Raw genomic sequence first — 21,444 nt, 5'->3', positions numbered from 1 at the left:
TAATCTTGAGGAGAATTGAAGGGAGTGGGGATTCATTTCTCTCTTCTGCTGCTCTGGGGGGCCTAGCTGAGCATCAGTTGGGGTGGTGGACAGTTGCTTGTGCATCACGTGTTCATATATATGTATGTATTTGTCATAATTATCCTTCTCCTTTTCTCTATGTTAGTAAATACTTTTATCTCAACCCATGGAGTGAATGAAGGGTTGAGGTAACAGCAGATCTGACCTGAGCGTGTTAACACGAAGTGTTGCGGTAATTTGGTAATTGCTGGTCACAATGTTGATTTTTTTCCCTATTTATGAAGTTCTTTAAGAGTCTTTTCATGGAACAATATCATGTAGCTCCTTACTTGCTGTTTATTTTTCCTGCTGCATTGTTTGTCATCTCTCGGGCTTGGATTAAGGTTTTTATTTTGCTATGCTGTATGGCATTGGCTTATATCATGTCAAAATTGGCAGCTGAGAAACAAATGTTCTGTGTGTATTCAGCTCTGCAGTCATCTTTGGGCTATGGAAGCCATGTTGTTGATACTACTAGTAATTACACTCTTTGCTTTGTCTCTTCCATCCCACTGGGAAGGAGAAGTGAGCGAATGACTGTGTGGTTCTTAGCCACCTTCCAGATTAAACTACTGCATGCTTGATCAGAAGTCTGAAGTCTGAGAGGTGCTGCCTTTGGTGGTGAGCTGAAATAAGTGTTTAGTAAGAAAAAGAACAAGCACAAAGTAGTGGTTCTCTCATCCATCCTGTTTTCCCAGCTTCTAGCTGTTTAGCGACTTCCATTTCAGGGACTTCCTAAATTTGAATCGATTTTCCTTCAATTTTACACCTGTCAGATAGGTTTGCTTTTTAGACAGTTCATAGATAGCAGTTCCCCAGATATTAATCTCTGGGCCTTGTATGGAGAATTCATAAACATATCCATTCTGTGCAAGCAAAAAAATAAAAAAATCACCCGACTAAATAAATCAGTCCCTGAATACAAAGCCTCTGTTTCATACACAGAACTATACAAAAAGAAGCCCCAATACTCTTTCATTATCTTGGCCACCTATTTCAAGGGCTCCTTCGCTAAGTTGAAAGATTTTTCAGAGTAAGTTTAGTGTAGGAGATCATCTGGTGGTTCCTCATAACAATGTGAATCTCAGCCTGGGGGCTATCAACCAGCATAGGAAAAAAGTGTATTTTCAGAGAGCCAAAGCTTCTGTGTGGAACCATGCAACAGTGATGCTGGCCATTGGAGACCATCATATTCCTCAGGCCGTGAGAGTGTCCACTGACATATCTCACAGGAAGGGAAGTAGTGTCTCACAGCCACCTTTCTTCCAAAACATTTTATGTAGTACTTGAAGAAAGGATTTTTATCATTAACATGTCATGGTTGTGAAAAAACAAGCCATATGAACATAACGTATGAATGGACACACTGCTGAATGGTTGTCCATATTCATCTAGCTAGCTCCTATAAAAACATATACATAATAATCCGAAGAGACCTATCCTTGAACAGAACAAGCTGTGCAAGGCTGTGTGGATGGCATGGGGAACAAGAAGAAGAAGCTGAAGGCTGAAACCTGGATTTCATGGTGAGGAACTTATGCATGTATCAGCTTTATTTACTGCACTATCAGAGGTCATCTGTAATCCCATTGTCAGGATTTATGTTTAGCACAATTACTATGCTATGCTAAGCACAGCCAGAGTAATCTCATTCCAGAAAATGAGGAGCTTGGAGAAAGACAGGCTTGCAGATGTCTAAAGCAGATTTGTTTTCTGCATGCCTTCAATTTTGCATCTGTTTGTTTTGATGACGCTAGGTAAAGACAAACCAACAGAGGAAATGAAAGCTATATATTCATGCTGCAGAACCAGACATGCTTCATTGTCAATAACAGAAAATCTTTTTCTTCTATTTGCAGAGGCATAATCCTCATATTTTCAAGTAATTTTTAAATCCTTTGGAGGCTTTTTTTAATTTGTGGACTGACATAAATGTAGTTGTCCAAATTAAATATACTCAAGCAACATGTTTACCTAGTGCTTTATGCTTATTATCTCCTAGAGTAGTAATTATTTATCTTGAAATGAGTTCTGCTTCTCCTGTTAAGAGTGGGAATAAGTGACATATCTCCTTATTACAGTTTATGTCTTGAGAGACATCAGTGATATCAGGTTATATTTTCCTTTTTTTTTTCTTTTTTTTTTTTTAATGTGCTATTCTTCTAATAGATTAGGATATAAACACAATACTCATCTTTAATCTGAGGATCAGTTTGAACCAAATACCCAATGTTTACTCAATCTCATCTAATAATTAATTGCTTTGTGATGCAAACTGGTGTGTTGTATTTTAGATCCTGTAAGTATGAGATCATAAAAGAAATCCTCAAGGGACTTCTATAGCCATGCTATATTCAAATGGTTTGGTGGGGATTTTTCAGAAGAATGAAAAGATATAAAAGAATCCTTAATTTCTCCTGTAATGCTGTCTTTTCTGTCTTTCACTAGATCTTTGTAGATTACTGTACAGCTTTGCACTTGTGTCATCTTTATGGACAGTGGTTTGTTGTGGAATAGGTCTGTGTTAAATGAGATTAAGAGAGTTATCAGTCAGGTTTTATTTACTGAATTGCAATTGCTACTGTAGGATTAAAAGCAAAATAGTGCAAGTTAGCATTTTGTTAATAATATTAAAAGTAGATAGTGTTTTGCTATTTAATGACATTAAGAGTTCCATATGACAAAATATTCCTTGAGAATCTGTATCATGAACCTGTCACACAGCTTTTTAAATTGCTACTATTTGATTATTTTTTTAACTTTCTTACATCAAGTTGATTGTCATACTCTAGTGTACTAGAATTAACAGAAATGGTTTTCTATTTAATGACTGACATTGACCACACTGAATTGTGCAGTCACTGCAGTGATATTATTACTCCCTTGGAGACTGCAGTTTGCCAAGCTGTCATGATTTTTGTTAAATGAACTGTGGATATAATAGTAGCAGAGATAAAACAACATAATATAATACAGCTTGTACTGCAGAAAGATATATCTTAGTTTTAAATAAAAGACAAACAATCTCCAAAGGCTGCATTTGCTTTTGTCCTTCATTGTTAGTAGTCAGTCGTGTATCACAGCCATGAAGTGCTAAAAAGAATAATTGCTATCTTAACTTGAAGAAAAATACTCTTTCTGTTCCAAATATCTTCATGCGGCAGCTAGTCTGAAAGCAGTTGGTCACTGATGAAGCATATTTGATGGCACCAAAAGCAGGTTATTCAGTTTAGACTTTTCAGGCAAAGTAAATTTCTTGGGAATTTAGAATGTAATAGCCTCGTTATAGCTTTTGGAAAGAGACAGCATGACTCATGAAGTTATTGGAGTATTTGGTAAAAGTTAATGAGCATATGCATAAGAAAGTCCAATTGCTTTGCAGTATTTGAAGTATAAGGATGTTTTCAGATGTTTCCTTGTAACTGATAAAGGGGAAAAAATTAACAAGTTTTCTTGTAGAATAATGTCTGATTAATAATAAAGAGAAAAGGACTGGCAAAATTGCCAATGTTAACAATGGAAGTAGCTTACTTGTTGAGTTATAGCAAAACCTCTGCAGAAGTTCCAGCTGTTCAGTATCCTTCTAGAGGAGCTAGCTAGCTAAATGTTGATTTAAGAAATACACTTAGCATTAATAAAATGTACTGAAGAGTTTTTAAAAGATCTTGAAATATCAGTTGCTGTGGCTGTGAAACAGAAGATGAAAGTCAGTGTTGTCAAGTTCAGGTAAGACATCTCAAGAAGACAGTCCATTACTATATATGTGGGGGTATCTGATGTCTCAGGAAGTAGCTACAGGTGAGCTTCCTCAAGGCCCATCTGTCAGCCATGCGCCTAGAAATGTTTGTAATTTGTCAGCACTGCTTTGGTCGAAGAGTAGGGTTGCATTGCAAGTCTTATGGTTTGGACCTCAATCAAACTTAATCAAAAGTGCTCACCTAATGAGTATGATCTAATGTCATTCAGGGTGGGGGGTGGGGGGGAGGGGGAAGATCTAAAACCAGATCTTACTAATATAAACTTGTATATTACATTGTAAGAAATTATTTGGAAAATATTATCAACTCAAGTTATTATCTATCTCCAATTTCTTACTCATTTTGTTAGGATTGAGCTGAACAGAACTGAACAACAAACTATAGAGTATTGCTAACATGTTAGTTTACACTTTAAATACTCTTTAAAAGTAGTTCGTCTGGGGTTAACTCACACTGTAAACTAACAAATACGGCAAACCAGGATTGGAACTGCAATTACAATTAGTAGCTTGTGTAGTGTAGTACCTATTCCCTGGTGGTAACAAGTTGCTTTGGATTTCAGAAGCAATACTCCTGAAGCTAGGAGAAGGTAAACACTTTTACCATATATGGCCATAGCTGACAAAACACAGTAAGTGGCCTTGATAATTTGACTGCCTTCAATTTAGAAAATTCAAGTCTCTTGAAAGAAAATCACACATATTTCAAGTACTATTTATCACATCTGAAGCATGAGAACAAACATTCATTCAGATCAGGACTTACACAGTTCTGCACCTTAAACAGAGGCTGTTGAGGGGAAAAAAAAAATAAAAAAATAGACGTGTCATTTGCCAAATCTGGGACATCCATGGGAGACTTGAGAGTCGTAAAACCAAACAAGTGTTCTGTTTTTGAAAATTATCTGCCAAGGCCAGTTACTCTTTTCCTCCAGCCTGTTCAGAACTGTCTCTGATATATGCTGAGACCCTTTCCTCATGCATGCCATTTTCCCGCTAGATCACTGAATCATGCTAGCAGAGCAAGCATGTGCCCTCATCCCTGTGCACCTTGTCAGAAAGAAGCAAAACAGAGCTGTATGTCCCACATCCATATTAGAATACCTACCATGCCTCTGTGCTGCCTTTTTAAGCTCCTCTTACAGATCTCTCTAATGTTTCCTTAGATGTATAGTTTAAAATATTTATCAGTCCGTTAGTAGGGTTGGATTCAGGATGGTCCTGTGTACACCTGCATGTGTTTCAGATATGTATGGGTGTGCTTTCTTTTTCATTGTGAAATGGAAAAAGTATTTTTATAAGTAAATATCAAAAACTTCTGAAAGTAAGCCATTTACATTTGAAAATACAGATTTCCTTCTGGCTTGAAAACAGGAATGGCAGTTTATGAGCCATAGGAATTTTATGAGTTGATGAGAAGATTTCAAAAACAGAGCTACATTTAAATAGGTCTTTCAATTTTTAAGTAACAGCTGATAACAATGAAAAATGACAGCTTCACAACAGACATTGTTTTGTTTTAATGCATTCTGTGGCATGCTTGCCTGTGCTGGTGACAAGGAATTTGTTTTCTTCTGGCACTGCTGTGCATCTGGCACAGCAGCAGGAGAGGGAGCTGCATTTTGTTGTATTGTGTGTGGCACTTACAGAGCCATTAGTCAAGTGCTGATTGCACCACCTTTGTTGTTGGGTGACACATGATGCAAAAAGGTAGAATCAGAGCTTTAAACTTGACAAGCTTAGTGGACTGTTAAAAATGTGGCTGGAATCATAGCACAGTATGGTGCAAGTCAGTCATTAATTTCAGTGGGGCAAAGAGAACAAAACAAGTTTCTCATTTAAAAACTAATGCATTTGGAACTCACCTGTGGAGATTTTACTTTCTTCCTTCAGAGCACCAAAAAACCACAAAGCTTCCTGTAAATAAAGCAGCAATTCAGTTTGTATTTGCCTTCAGAAAACAACATATGCAAAAAAAATCCTGATTATAAGCTATTATATATACAAGTGTTTGAATAGTGGTGTTATGGATGAATACTACTCATAAAATTGGAGCATTTGAACATTACAGTTAATTACATACTTTGTAGTTTGCTTATTAGATGTATAAAACCTTTAACAATTTTCATTGTAGCTGAACAATACCATATTTCTAGATTCATATTTCTGGAGATGGCTGCAGTGATATGTTGAAGTGCACTGGCTAAATGCTGACTTTCACTGCACAAGGAATATGAACTTTACTATAACTACAGAATTTTGAGTTTGCTTTTATCAACTATTTCAGTATTTGAATCTAAGAATAATTTTCTTCATGTTGGTATCTGTAGAACTGAAACAACTCTTCAGAGATAACAAACTTTAAAAAAAATTGAAATCTTTACCTACTTCATTATGTTTGTAATGGGAATATTATATACAAAATATTTGTGCACTTTTTTAGCCTTTATAGAAAGAAAATGCTGTTGAAGTACTGTAAGTCTCTTCTCATACGGTATTTGACTTGTTATTCTGAATCTATTTGTATGCTATTTGTAATTACAGCCATTCGGGACTCAGAAGAGTAAATAATAATTTCAGTTGCATACATTTCTTATTTCCACAGGATGCTCTGGCCCACTAGGGATAGAAGGAGGAATTGTGTCAAACCAACAAATTACTGCATCATCCACTCATCGAGCTCTCTTTGGACTCCAGAAATGGTATCCATACTATGCACGACTTAATAAGAAGGGTCTTGTGAATGCTTGGACTGCTGCAGAAAATGACAGATGGCCATGGATTCAGGTAACAGATGGAGCTGAGGAGAAAAAAATCTCCTTGATTCAGTTGCCAGAGTCACTTAAGGAATTGATGATGACAAGTGGTAATCTAACAGCTAGATTCTTTTTCACTGTCAGAAATGTAGCCTAGACTAAAAGGGGCTATTTAGTTGCAAAAGAGGAATAATCTGAACTTTACAAATGCACAAATCTTTTTAATTTAAAAAGTGTGTGCATATGTTCCAATGTGACTCTAAGCCACAGAAGCAAATTTATAAAGAGCCTTTTCAAGGGAGCAGCTTTTCACGTATGCTACATTTATTCTTTAGGTTGTTAGTAGCATTTAGCAGTGATCTCTTGGTGGAGTTACTTTGACACACTCCTTGGGCATAATTCTAGACTGCTTTAATGCAGTCTTAGCTTTACCAGAGCCTTTGGGAATTGTTTGTGCTCCCTGCTGAGCTGTTTCATGCGTATAGGTTAAGCACTGTGTGCATCTTGCTGAAAGTAACAGGAACTGTTATAATTAAGGTTGAAATAGCTGTTTGAACATATCCATAGGACGGTAAGTACATATATTTTTTCACTCCTGCTTAGGGATATTATGGTTAGAATGATTTAAATGGTGGTGCTCCACTTTACAGACTGGATTTCTTTGCTCACAGCAGTTGACTTTGGTAAAAGTCATGAAGCAGTTTGATACGAAGTCCTATAGTTGTATTTTAATGAAGATAATGATTATGTAGCTATGGTTGTTGGTCTTTACTTTTATGGTGTTTTTATTATAATATGAGAACTGGACTGAGCTTTACCATGTTCAGCTAGATCCTAACAAAAAAAAAAAAAAAGTCACTACAGCAAATATGTGAAGAGGGTGCTTTGCTCCCTGCTTCATACTGTGGGAATAGCAGAGGAGAGTACTCAGCATCTTGTGCTCTAGCCGTGAGTTGAGCTGTCTGTTAGTCCCTTAGTTGTGCCAGACACACTACTGTTGAACCTACCCTTGTGTGCACTGCAGAATTTTTGTTTATGTCTTCATGCTGACTGCTGCTTCAGGTTTTCCTGAGCAGTTCCCAGATGTTTTGGAAAAAAGCCTACAGGATTGCCTGTTCATTTTTCTTGTTTGGAGAACAGGCAGAAAGCACTGCTTGATGAAGTCCTCTGGAGCTACTATGAGAATGCCGGGTTCTGTCAGTTTAGAAAAATGAAGCTTGTGTTACTGTTTGTTATTCACTGCAGAGTGAAAACACAAACGTCCTTCAGTGTATCTTAAGTCAGTTTTCTTCTGACCAGAGGGATTAGGAAGTTTGTGAAATTTATACATTAAAAAAGACCTGGAAAGAACAACACAAAAAGACTTAAGGAGAATTATGTGGAGTGGAAAGCTATTGTAAGGAGTGGAAAGCTATTGTAATTTGAATGGATAAAGAAAAACATCCATTTCACAGTAGCTTTTGGGCTGCTTTAGAGCATGTGCTTTATTAAATATTCTGGAGAAAGAAGTCAGAGTCAGTTAGCATTCACCCCCTGAAAATGCCTTTAGTAGAAGATGAACTGGATGCATGCGGTCAGTGGGCAGTTAGTTCCGTGTTTGTACTCAATGAAGCCACACCACTTCATTGAGGGAGCCCTGAGACAGATGTGAAAATTCCTATCCAGACTGTAGTGTCATAGAATGGTTTGGATTGGAAGGAACATTTAAGATCATGTAGTTCCAATCCCCCTGCTGTAAGCAGGGACACCTCCCACTAGAACAGGCTGTTCAAAGCCCCAGCTAGCCTGGATATGTCTTCCCTTCGATCTTACCTAGAAGGAAAGTTGGACTAATTGAGAAAATACACAAATCTCAGTCCAAGGCATTACATTTAGAAACTGCAGATTTTTTGAGTTAACGTCTCAATCTAAGTAGCGCCAATCATCTTTGGGTTATTCTCTAATTTTGACAATTATAGTATGTAAAATCTGCTTACTAAAATCTAATTAACTGTTATAATTGATGTATAGTAAGCAGTATCATTCCTTTTTTTTCTCATATTTCCTTAAAAGTAAACTTTTGTACACAATTATTGAAGCATTTGCCAATATTTTTACTGGAGTTCAGAACAAAAAGAAAAATACTCTTTGCGAAGAAAAATAAGTTTATATCTTGAGAGAACTGTTCTTTTCTTTTCTTTGCTTCTTGAAGCACGTGGGGTCAGCAAATCTTACTTTGGTACAGAGATGATACTTGTAGAGGAAAAGTAGTTCTGGAGAAACCTGATTTTGATTTGAGAAGGATAGAGTACCTCAGAAACTGACACGTAGGCACTGTGAAGTAGTCCTTTACACTAGAACGCTGTCTGATTCTTCAAGAATGCAGTACACACTAAAAGACAGGTACTGTCTGTCACCTGTAAGAGTGAACAGTTTCTGTTGAGAGAAGAAAAACCCAGAAATCCTATATATATATATATATATATATATATATGTGTGTGTGTGGTCAGCATCTGTAACGGCCAGAGAGATGCTTCTTCAGTCAGAATACTCACATTTGTACCAGTTTTTGGATATTTCTCCTTTGGTCTTGTGGAGTAACTGCTCCTATCAACCAGCTTCCTCCTGGGTCCTAATATGGAGGGTCTGCATTTGGGACCTTCTCCACATTGATCTGAGAGATGGAGCATCACGTCCTGAGTATGGCTCTTGAAAAACAGCCTGAATGTATGACAGAGTGAGTGGAAACTTTTGAAACCAGAAATGCAATTTTAGGAGATGCAAATTAACATTTAGTGCAGTGAACCTGACACAGTAGCCTGTTACTCTACTACAATTTCCAATGCTAAATAAGTTCTAAAGGAAGCAGTTATATCCCACAGAGTATGATTATATATGGGCCTGCGCCTATTTTTACTTTGTTCCGTTACCATTTTTCTATCATTTAATTTCTTTATTTATATGTAGCTTATATGTAACAGATGAAAGGCTTGAGTGCTTTACTTAAAACTTGCAAAGAGTGCAGATTATTTTTTTCTAATCCTTCAGGTGTCTGACACTCATGAACTAATTAGTATGCGGTTTTGTTTTCTGTATTCTCTAAATGAACTGAAAATTGAAATTGCCATTTTAAATTTACACGCTCTACATGTAATTAATAATGGCACTACAATGCTTATAATTGGCTTGTGATTTAAGGGGTCAGTGACCATGCTTTTCAAAGAAAATTAAAGTCAGAGTAACTTGTATCTCCCTTTTAAAGTTCTGCTGATCTCTGTTTCCCTGCATAGGTTGACACAGATAAAATAACACTTGTGTGTACAGTTCACTGCTTTATGAGTGGCATTAACATCTAATATTTTAGAATACAATGAGAAAAAAATTCTCATTGTCTTCCTGCATTTCCACAGTTTTATGTTTCCAGAATTGTTCAATTTCTCAAAATGGTCACTTTGCCTGTTCTGGTTAAACTGTTTTTGTCAGAACTCTTTTCTTAAGAGAGTACTGTTTTTTCTTTACCCTTTTGTCCTTTTGCATTCATGTCTTTAAAATATGCTATTTCTTTTCATTCTGACTCTACTCCTTCCTTCAATCTAGTTCATATCTTTGTTTTCCCTTCCACACTGTTCACATATGAATTTTCCTAAGGCAGTACAGATCAGAATACAGATGGCCATGAGCAGAACTGTTGATCATATTCTCTCTCTACCACGTGCAAAGTAATTTTAGATTTAGGGGAATGGACCAAATCCTAAATTTTCACTCTGACTCTCACATACCTATCTTCAGTCATCCTTCTTTTCCCTTCTTCTCTCATTTTCTCAGTTTTCGTCATTCTTCTTCCCATTCATGTCTATACTGTGCTCTGCTGTCCTGAAATAAAATTGTAATATTTTAGTAAGAAAAGCTAATCTCTGAAACAAGGCTGGAAACAAGATGTTCTAAATTTAGCTAAATATGCAAAGACTTCAGCCATGACGGACATGCAAAAAATATATAAAATGGAGTGCCATAAAGAACACTGTAAGAGAGGTAGAAAAATTTGGTATAACTAGCAATATAAGGAATAGTGTATAGTACCAAAATTATTAAATTGTACAGTTAAGATGTATGAGTAACTCTGGAGAAAGAGAGCATCTGAAAAACCATGCTCACAGATGAGAAAGGGAAGTGGGTAAATATTACCCCATAATATAAGAACGTTGTTTCTTCAGACATCTGCAGTAGTTACGATCTTTCTGTCCTATTAAATATATATATATATATTTATAAATATATATATGTATATATGTAAGTGCAATGGATTACAGATCAACTTATTTAAAGCTTAATTGGCCCAAGAATAGTAGGCCTTACACCACCTGTATCGGGGGAACCTGAACTGGGGAGGGAGCTCACAGAAGAACTCCAGCGGTTTCTACCACTGTATTACAGATCATGCTGAGATTTGTTGGATGCTAAATCATTGGGAACATTAAGAACATCCTCAGAAGTGTGTGCCAGAATTAGAACAAAGTAAGATGGTGCATGAAGGCATGCAAGAGATGGGTGAAAAGAGTAGGGTGAAAGGTACCAGATTTAAGATCAGACAGTAAAAGTCTGAGTGTACAGTGAAGTTTTAACTAAGGGAAACATGGGGTAAATTTAATTTCCTGGCGCTAGCTGAGGCTGCTCAATTAGGCAAGGAGTGGAAAAGATCAGTACCTGCTGGTGACCGTGTAATTGCTGCTGTTCCATGGTGACTGAGCTCCCACATCTAAGAACAAGAGATGCTGAAATTGTACTTCGCTCCAGAATGTGATTGAGAAGATATCTGTGAGGAGCGAGCCTGATAACAGCAGCAATTGTGGCATATATGAGAGGCTATCACTATTTCTTTCTTCTAAGTGTTCTGGGGTTTTTGGACATGGAAATTGTTTTTATATAATCAGTATTTATTAATCCACAGGCGCAGAGAGCAGATTTGAGCATATGCTATAGTCAGAGAATACTAAGAAAACGAACTAACAACTGTGGTTGAGGGCCTGATGATTGTTGTATATAGGAGGTTAAATTGAAGAATAAAAAAGTATTTAGTTATCAATCACTAAAATAGCAGGAATCGTTTCTCTCAATTCATTTACGTTGTTACAAGTTGCCTTTCAAATAAAAAGATCAAAATATTTTTCTTTATTACTATGAGAAGGAACAGGACAGTTTAAAGTTGGAATTAAATGCATTTTCATCTTATTAACTCCTTTCAATGTCTATTTTGTACTGTTTTCCTTTCTTAGATCAATTTTTAAATATCAAATATATTTTGAAAATCAAAAACCTAGAAGTCTTATGTAGAATATATGGAAACAGAGTGCTATGGTATTCTTTAATTTGTTCTCTAAATAGCTTTTCTGAAACTACATTCTGAAACTTAGATACAACTCCATGTTTTGAGATATTACAGGTTAATTGAAAAGCCGTCCAACTTCTCATTGGCAATTTGCATATATTAGTATTCTGATCTAAAACAAATATGTTGTTTTATTTAGTTTTAAGTACTACTTTTTAAATATAGCATTTTTTTTTAAATACTACTTTTAATTTCTTTTTTCTTTTTACTAACTTTCGCAGTTGAAAAAGAATCTTTTGTTGTTACACTTCTTGGAACAGTAAGCAGATAGTCTTCCCACTGAGATTCTCAATTAGAAAGTGGTATGTGCACCAGCAGGTTCTCTCTAAAGCTTTCTCAGGTTCCTGTAATAATTTAGAATTTTAAGATCAGATAAGTCTAGTTAGAGTCACAAAACTGTAGTTCTTCTATAGTATGTTTCTACAGCAGAAATCAGAAGGATTAAGTAGCAGTGTAGTAGGCATCCTATGAAATGCATGGAAATGGTCAGTTCCCTGAAGGATGTACACAGAGCCTGCGCACTGTATGGGAGATGGCATTGTTCATCCAGAGAACAAAACACCACAGTGTTGCCCATACACAACATTCACCAAATTGCCTTTGTGGACTAATTATACTACTGATATATTTGAAGACTTTGTAATTCTCAAGATAAGGCACAAATTGCACTCTATTCATTAGGATACTTGTTTTATTGGATTTAAATTCTTGTTTCTATTCCAGAAGCACTTTAGTCGTTACTGATGCTTTTATAGTGATTTAATTCTTCTTTTTTTATTATTTAGTCTGAATATTTTGAAATATTATTTCTGTTTGGTAGAATGCTTTTTTTTTTTTTTAATTTGTAGCTTTTTTTTTTTTTTTTTTTCCCCACATAGGTACCTAACACAACCCTTATGGCCTCAGTCTGAACTCTGGTTCTCAGCCTCCCTTTTTGAGTGCTTACAGTCTGTAACACTGGCACGATTAACTGTGTTTACTCATAACTGCTCTAACACAGAAACAATATCATACAAGCTGTTTAAGTTCCATCATTCTCATCCTCAGCCAGGAAGGAGAAAAACATAAACTTTTTTTTCTTTCCCCCCCCCCAAAAAAAAAGTGGGGAAAAAAATAGCAGCTTCCACATCAAGAACTTCCAAAGAGCAAGTATATACCAGATGATAACTATTTGCTAATAAAATGATAAAACCTAAAATACACAGAGGTCTTTCAGAACATTCATTCAAACATCTGTTAGTAAGAGCTCTAAGCAAACGACCATCTGTCAAACCATTCATTTTGTCAAAGTTCATTTCCTCATTCATGAGTACTGTTGTATCAGCTTCCAAAAATACCTATCATCATAGATTAAATATTTAATATTACTTAATATAGCTCTCAGCTTATGTATAATGTGGCCGAGTGAACCTTATGAAATATGATCTGAGAGCCATCATGTAAGGTGATTTGAACCATACAGGAAGACTTAATCTGATAAATTAAGTGCTCAGAAATGTATTAAAGGTCTTAATTTCTTGTCAACAATCCAAAATTTTACTTAGTTCCAAATGAGGATTTCTTTGGGGAGTATTAAAAAGTGACAATAAGTACCTGAAAGCCCTTGGCAGGAGAGAACAGAAACTAATAACAAAGGTACTTCTGAATTCTCTCAAAATAGCCCTACAAGGACTTTGGAACTACAGAAATTGGAAAAGCTCTTAAAATGGTCAAAGTTCGCCAGAAGTTAATTGACTTCAGTGAACTCAAAAGTCTGCAAACTGTAGATCTCCATCAATGTCTAAATCTTTAGCTTACAGACAAAAAAACATATTGTTTATCTACTCAGACTAGAAAACAAAAGGACTAGACGCCTGTTTCCTAATGTAATCATCCAGATACTCCCTTGTGTCCCATGTCTCATTATCTATTTGATATTATCTTAAATCTCTTAGTTTCATTCTTCATACACACAAACACCCACACACATACATATTCAAACAACTTTTGATTGAGGTTTCAAATACACAGAAACAGTCAGTTCAGTGTTTATATCCCCATGGCAACAAAAACTTGATGCTGTTATAAACACTACCTATAGCATGTTCTGTCAGCCTGTGCATCGGCTTTCCTTAATAATTCTTTGTAATGGAGCTGAATGGCTGAAGGAACAGTATTCTTAAACACATTGTTTCATGTACCTTTAACAATGCATATTTTGAACTCATGATTCGTCATAGTCATCGTGGTAATCAAAACAGCAAAAGGTAATAGACTTAAATGACTGTGTCTGTCTGCTCCAACAGCAAGTGGCAGGAGATACCTTCACAGCTATATGGAGGCCAGTGAACTGTAATGGAGTGATGTGTGGGCATCGCAGTTCCCCAGTGGGAACACCATATAAACCAGTTAGATGACACTATGCTGGTGTGAGATAGTCGAACAAGTCATATTTTGGGTCACAAATGTTCACTTCCAAGATGGCAAACTAAGTAATTGTTGCTTACAGGTGGTCTTCTGCTAGGTCTTACTTCTAGAAGGACTGTTTTAAATTACTTCACTACAGCTAATGATTGGGATGCAGAGATATTACTGCATGGCACAGAGACATGCATTGAAACTTACCTGTGTGCTGAGTTCATATGGCAAGTGACAGAACTGCTCAGTGGAAATGGAGGCTCTGACACAGCCTCAGCTTTCAGAAACCTGCAGACCCTGGCTGTACCTCAGAGCTTCTCTGTGATTTTAGAGATATTGGAGAAAACTGACAGTCTTATGTGGTGAGTGTAGGAGTTGCCAGCACCACAGTATTAAAGCAGGAAACAGGGTATGGAGTAAACTCATAGTCCTTGACCTTTGCTGAAAATGATGATGTGTGCTTGTCAGCTGACTTCACTGGAACTGTGGATTGAAAAAGAGTGAGTTTTACTCTCACATTTTGTAACCTTATTCTGTGAGTGGTTAAGATAAAGAGACATTGTTCAAGTCCAAAGTTCTCAATGATATTTTTTTCAATTTTGAGGAGAGTTTCTGTTGGTCTATTGCAAAGCCAAGCAATGTTTTACATTTTAATTAAATCTATTGCCTATCAGATTCTATAGAAAGAAAATTTGTTATAAGGAAAAATACAGAGCTAATTAAAATGATAAGAAAGTCTCTTTGTTTTTTTTTTCCTGAACATCAGGACACTCAAGGGTAACTATTCTTAAATATTAACTTTTTTGAGTATTGATTGTTAATTTGAAGGGATAATGGAAAGTATGTGTTTATTTATTGTGATTCAACCAATATTCAGCCAATTTCACAGGACTCAGGAGGGATTAATCATTCAAGCCTATTTTTCATTTTCTGTAATAGCATCTGTGGGTGGCAAAATCAGACGGGTGACATAGTCTTTTCAGCAGACACAAAGCCGTCTGCCACCGGTGTGCTTATTAGTCTACCTCTTCATTCCACTTGCATCCATCTAGAGCCTTGGCCTCTCTCCCTACTCAACCAGTTTCATAGCAACCAACAGATTATTTTTGAAGTTGATAATATGTAGGAAGTATTGCTTTTATGTACTCCTATTTTCCTATTTGTATTTCTACCACAAATTGTGTCATGAAGTGAGTACATTCTAGCAGTTGTTCTAATTATTATCAGCCAGAAAGTCCTAATTACAACTGGAATTTCACCGTTCTTGGGTCTTCTATAAACTAACAGTGAAAAAGGCTTTAGACTAATGAGACAAGCTATTAGCAGATACATGGGAAGAACATAAAGATGTTATAGTCAGCATAATAGGCAGTATAAAACCATCTGTGGTTGCCAGGCCCATTGGAAAGTGGGGATTGAAGAAGGTATTTCACGATTAGAATTATTTGAACCAAGAAGGAAAAGATGTGCAAAGATGTATTTTGTGATTTATGTTTAATGTATCTTGTGTTACAAAAACTGAAATATTGCATCATGAGTCATTAGGAATTAAAAACACTATTGGAGTATAGACTGAGATAGTATAGCATGTTTCTCATGGACTCATTAAAAAAAATCCGGACCAAATTTAGATCCCTAGCATCTCCCAAAACTGACAGTTGTAATAATTTCTATAGATTCACTGCATTAAAAAAAAAAAAGTCAGGGTAGTGAACTATGGTTAAGAAGTGCCCTCCACAAAGATTGCTATTCTTTTGCTATCAATGCTATCCTTTACTGACTGTATTCTGGTGAAGGAACTAAGTAGCTTCAGTTTTCTTGTGTGTTTAAATTAGCTGGGAATGTGTAAAACCCCTGGTAGTTATCCCACAGTGCCAGGGAAGTCTGTTCTCCTGCATGTTCTCAGTTATTTCAGTTTTTGCTTCAGCTTGCATCCCTCAATCAATGGGTTTTACTTCGGGCTTAGCTTTAATGTTCAGAACTAATGAAGAGATTTTCTTCATCTATTTGTCCTTTTGTAGCACATTTCCTTCTGAGTCACAGTATCCTTGGCTGAGAAGATACAAAGGACCTAGGGAAAGCATGCCAAAGTCCAAATAGGAATTCTTCTCAGTTGTCCTTGTTGAGATAAGAGTAGGTCATATTTATTATCAAAGTTTGTACTGAATTTTTCATGTAGGATTAAAACAAAAGTGTGTGTTTGTTTCTGCAGTCAATGTACATACCAGATACAGTTGATCAGAACTATTTTACATGCTGAAATACATCCACACTTTTTTTTTTTTTTTTTTTTTTTTTGACAGCTGTTGTTATTTGCATTCCTTGACTGTACTTTAAGATTTATTCTAGACATTTTGGGGAAGTTCTTTTCCGTTGCCCAAGGAGGCTGTGGATGCCCCATCCCTGGAGACATTCAAGGCCAGGCTGGATGTGGCTCTGGGCAGGCTGGTCTGGTGGCTGGCGACCCTGCACATAGGAGGGGGGTTGGAACTAGATGGCTGCTGTGGTCCTTTTCAATCCAGGCCTTTCTATGTGAAGATGATTCAGAGTTAATAATAGCAATAAATGACTCCAGTGTTTCTTAGCTAATCTTAAATTGCAGGTATATGTATATATATATAATGCCAAGTTAATCAGGAATTTGTAAATGAAAAGAAATTTTACAAGGCTGCAGGCCTCTAAACAACGTGAGATTGATTATGGACCTCTATTTAAGAAGGCAGCCTAAACATACCAGTATTTGAATAATTCATACAATGCAGTTGATGTCATTCATATCAACTACCATCCGGACTAAAATAATGGCTTAACAGTAGGAGACAGGCCAAGTAAGTTTTTAGTCTCTCTAATTATGTAAACACTTGGAGGCACAAAGTGAATATTTGCAAAAAAAGTCAAAGTGAGAAATTTTTTTTTAATTCATAACATATACTCCTCCATGTTAACATTACAGTTTGGCCCAGGTAGTCCCTGTGATTGGTTTTATTTATGTATATATATATATATTTTTTCCATATAACTGGGTTTTGATCTGATGTTTTCGTAGGCTTAAAAATTAAATTAACAGGCCAGCTTACAGCTCTGTTTCAGCTTGCCTAGCTGGAAATGTACAGAATTTTACTTCATTTGTTTAATTGAGAAACATAAAAATGTTGGGTTGCTTTTAGATGGTTGGCTGGGACTAAGCCGAAAGTACAAGGAAGACATGAGAGTTTTGTTTTTACTGTATGAGATGAGAAATGTGCAAGGTACCTTGAAATGACAATATGAGGAAGATGAGTTTGCAGAGGATTTAGTAGGAAAGCTGTGAAGAGTCTTTGCTGAACCTGCATCGAAGTCAGTGAAATGAAAAGGGTTTTTGCTCAGAAATAACTGGGTATCTCATCAATTTGCCTGCAGGGCACAATCCCACAGTCACAGTAGGAACTACCATTTCCAAAGTGGCGTATAGCAAATGACTGTGTTTGTTCTCCCAGACTGTCACAAATTTGAGATAAAACATGTTGACTTTTCTCTGCGTAACAAACTCTTATCCAGAACAGCAACAGCTGCAGTGCCGCCGTGGATAAATCACTGCATTACCTAGTCTGGTTGCTGGTTAGGACATGTACAGCTGCTGCTGTCCTGATCACATCATTGCCCTCAGCTTCACCTGGAGAAGCTCTGCTGACAGGCCTGGTTAGGAGAGTAACAGACAACTACAGACAAGCAAGACAGACAGACACTTTACATCGAGATGTGTGGATACACTGCAGCAGGAAAAATAATAGGAACTGACCTATGCTGGCCTTGCTGGACCTCATCACATTCCAAGTCCTGCTCTGCAGTCCCTGCTCCTGACACACTGTCCAAATGAAACAGCAGTATTCAGTGTATTCAGCATGCACCGATGCTTAAAGATGGAACTGGAATCATGGGAGAAAGCTTTCATGCTCATTATATTTCTCAGTCTTGCAGGAATCATGACAGGTTACTCCTTCCCTGAGTTTATTACAAGCATTTTCATTGCCAAATTTCCCTATTTCTCATCAGAAAATGTTTCTGTGGGAGCTTTCTATCTGGCTTTAACAGAATTATGACAAAAAAATATTAAATTTCAATCCTTCAAAAGCTGATGAAATTATCAGGGAGGGTTGCTATAATAAATCTTTGTGTACCAGTATAACCTCAATCAGTCCTATTTTTATCTGAGTAATAGTGAATTTTAGTGAAAAAATATATACTTTATGCCAGAGAATATGGAGAATTATTTATAGCAGTGCTATAGTATGTCATAACTGAACTAGGTAAACATCATAGTTCTCCGTAAACTGCATTTCTGTTTCGAACAAAGTCTCATGAAAAACTACACTTCAGGTTTCACAGAGCCAGCACTTTCTAAAGGCTTTAAACTGAGCATTTCTTGGAAGCTTGCTGTTAAGGTGTACTTCTTGCCAACCTGTTCTGTACTAAATGTTAGTGGTGTTGTTGTTAATAGTGCAGCAGTAAATGAGAAGATCATGGCTATGTTTGTGGCCAAGAGCATTGCATATGCTATCCACCTAAAGTCACTCCATCTTTTTATCCTTCTCCTCTCTCTATAAAATAATGTGTATTAGATAGATGCAGATGTTTTTTATTCTTGTTTTTTGATCAAGTTCATGGCTTCTGCATACTGATTGTTCTATTATTTGTTCACAAATTGCAGAGATATATGAATTTCCATTGGTGGAATACCTAATTTCTCCTGTTTTGTTACATTGGCATATTATGACAATGACTTTTGCCTCTTTTTCTGCAGTTCTACATTTTTTTAAGCATACTGGGAAGTTATTCTTGGACTTTAGGACAGTTGGTTGAATAGCTCCCTCATAAATATGATGTGATTTATGGTCCAGATTTACGCTCCTCCATTTGCTCACACCTAGAAGTGAATCTGCAGAAGTGCATTACAGATTTTCAGGGTTGGTTCTGAAATGTCTTTGAAAATAATGCTCTATCTTTATTCTGTGCCATCTGTAGGAACTGTAAACTTGCCTTGTTCATACTGACGTTTTCTCCTGAGAAAAATAGTCTTTTTTGTTTATTCTTCCTTTCTGACAAGGATTTATTTTCAGTTAAATTCCATTTAAATTTTGATTGCCTACATCTTCAACTGTTTAGACATCTGAATGATACAGCATCCCAAAACTGATTTCTATGAATCATTGCCATCAAAGACATTAGTACACCAGTGAAAATTACTGCTACAGAATCAGTGCCAAGAGCAAAAAACATAACAAGATGCTTCTTCCTCTCCTGTTGAAAAAGGCAGTGGCTCTGTAAAGTGCTGCGATGAGAAAAGTGGTCTAATCATGGTTCTGGGAAGATTATGATGATTGAAAAGAACAAAATTAAATGAAATTTCAGGGTTGGTGGGAGTATTTTAAACTGATAGAGTGTAATTACTCCCCAGCTCTTAAGCATGCACAACACTTGAAAGCACTGCCTGAGAGCGATTTTTTTTTTTTTTGCTTGGTTCTGGCTATATCATAGAATCATAGAACAGCCAGTGTTGAAAAGGATTCATCTGGTTTCAACCCCCCTGCTACGTGCAGGGTCACCACCCACCAGACCAGGCTGCCCAGTGCCACATCCAGCCTGGCCTTGAATGCCTCCAGGGATGGGGCATCTGCAATCTCCTTGGGCAACCTGTAACAGTGTGTCACCATGCTCTGAATGAAAAACTTCCTGCTAAAATCTAACCAAAACCTCCTCTGTCTCAGTTTAAAACTATTCTCTCTTGTCCTGTTACTGTAGGAGTTTATGTCAACTATCTTTCCGAATCAGCATAGTGAATTTGTGCTACATGGAAGAGGTTTCCCAAACAGTGGTGGAAGCCCCACCGCTGGAGACATTAAAGGCCAGGCTGGTCTGTGCTCTGAGCAACCTGATGTAGCTCTAGGGGTTCCTGCTCATTGTAGGGGAGTTGGACTAGATGGCCTTTTAGGGTCCCTTCCAACACATGGTTCTGTCTTACTGTGATTCTGTGATTATGCAGATATTACCCCTTTCATCTATAATTAGATTTGAATGGACTTAAATGAGATTATGGCCTTTCCTTTACATGCAGCTTTACCTGCTTGATTTAGTGTTCATCATTTACTCTAGTCAAAGGAAACTTTTGCACTGACATACAAAGGCAATTTCAGGGAGATTAATTGTAGGTATCAAGTGGCACCTTACTCAAGTTCTCTCAGATGGTGTATGCTGTGAGGAAGTGCAGCAGTGGGCACTCTTTACTGGGATTCATACATAAACATCATAGCCAAAATCTTTACAGTAAGTGACATGTAAGTTGCTGTACTCTGGAGCTGACTGCAGCACCATGAATGGGGCTGCTTTCTTCACAGTGTAACATCAGAAGGAAGCCAGGCTGGAAGAATGCATGAGGATTTTTAAGCAACACTTTCCTCAGATTTCTATGCAGGGATCTTCTACTTTCAGAGCCTTTGCGATCCATTAATTCTTAAATTACTGGGGCAAAGCCCGCAAAGTACTAAGGATCTTCTATCATCCTTGATTTGCCTGGTAGATAAGGGGTCCTCTATGCCCAAATAAGTTACTGCTTTTTTATAAAATGATGTGTTGAACTCTTGTTCTTGCCATGTTGATTTTCACTCCTTTGTCTGAAAACAAAGTTGCCATATAATTAGAATATATTACTTCCAAAGCTAAATCTGTATTTCTCTTATGTACACAAAGTAGAGCATCTTGAGTTGTTTTTCTTCACAATTGCCATAGAAAAAAATGCATTGAAAATGCTTTTAATACTAAAAGAGCCGGTTCACATTGCACACTGGGAACTGTGCTTCCTGCTGAAGTACATTAAGTAAAAAAGATTTTCAGCACTAGCTTCATTATAGCCATTGAACAGTTATAATAGTTTGTGTTTTACTAAGCTCTGACTTGAGAAGTTTAAAACCCATAAAGGAACTCAGACACAAAGGGCCAATTAGTTCCTGCTACATCCATATACACTGAAAGGAGCTGCCGCTGTCACGAGGTTAGCCTCATGAGAGTTTTGTATGTAAGAAAGCTGCAAGGATTTGAAGGCATTTTTCCTCCCTCTTCACCAGGATTTTTCTGCA

General features: G+C 36.8%; 1 protein-coding gene across 1 annotated transcript in view; it reads left to right on the top strand.

Moving 5' to 3' along the window:
• The window catches only part of EDIL3 (EGF like repeats and discoidin domains 3), a gene marked incomplete at both ends in the record, with an annotated part of 271,143 nt that overhangs the window by 189,474 nt on the left and 60,225 nt on the right, over positions 1-21,444 (top strand). Inside the window, one exon of the mRNA XM_079548148.1 lies at positions 6,423-6,604. Coding sequence (XP_079404274.1) covers positions 6,423-6,604 — 182 coding nt within the window. The remainder of the gene's footprint in view (positions 1-6,422; positions 6,605-21,444) is intronic.

This window comes from Tetrao urogallus (assembly GCF_951394365.1).
Source record: "Tetrao urogallus genome assembly, chromosome: Z".
Classification (NCBI taxonomy): domain Eukaryota; kingdom Metazoa; phylum Chordata; class Aves; order Galliformes; family Phasianidae; genus Tetrao; species Tetrao urogallus.
This window is presented reverse-complemented; position numbering and strand designations above follow the sequence as displayed.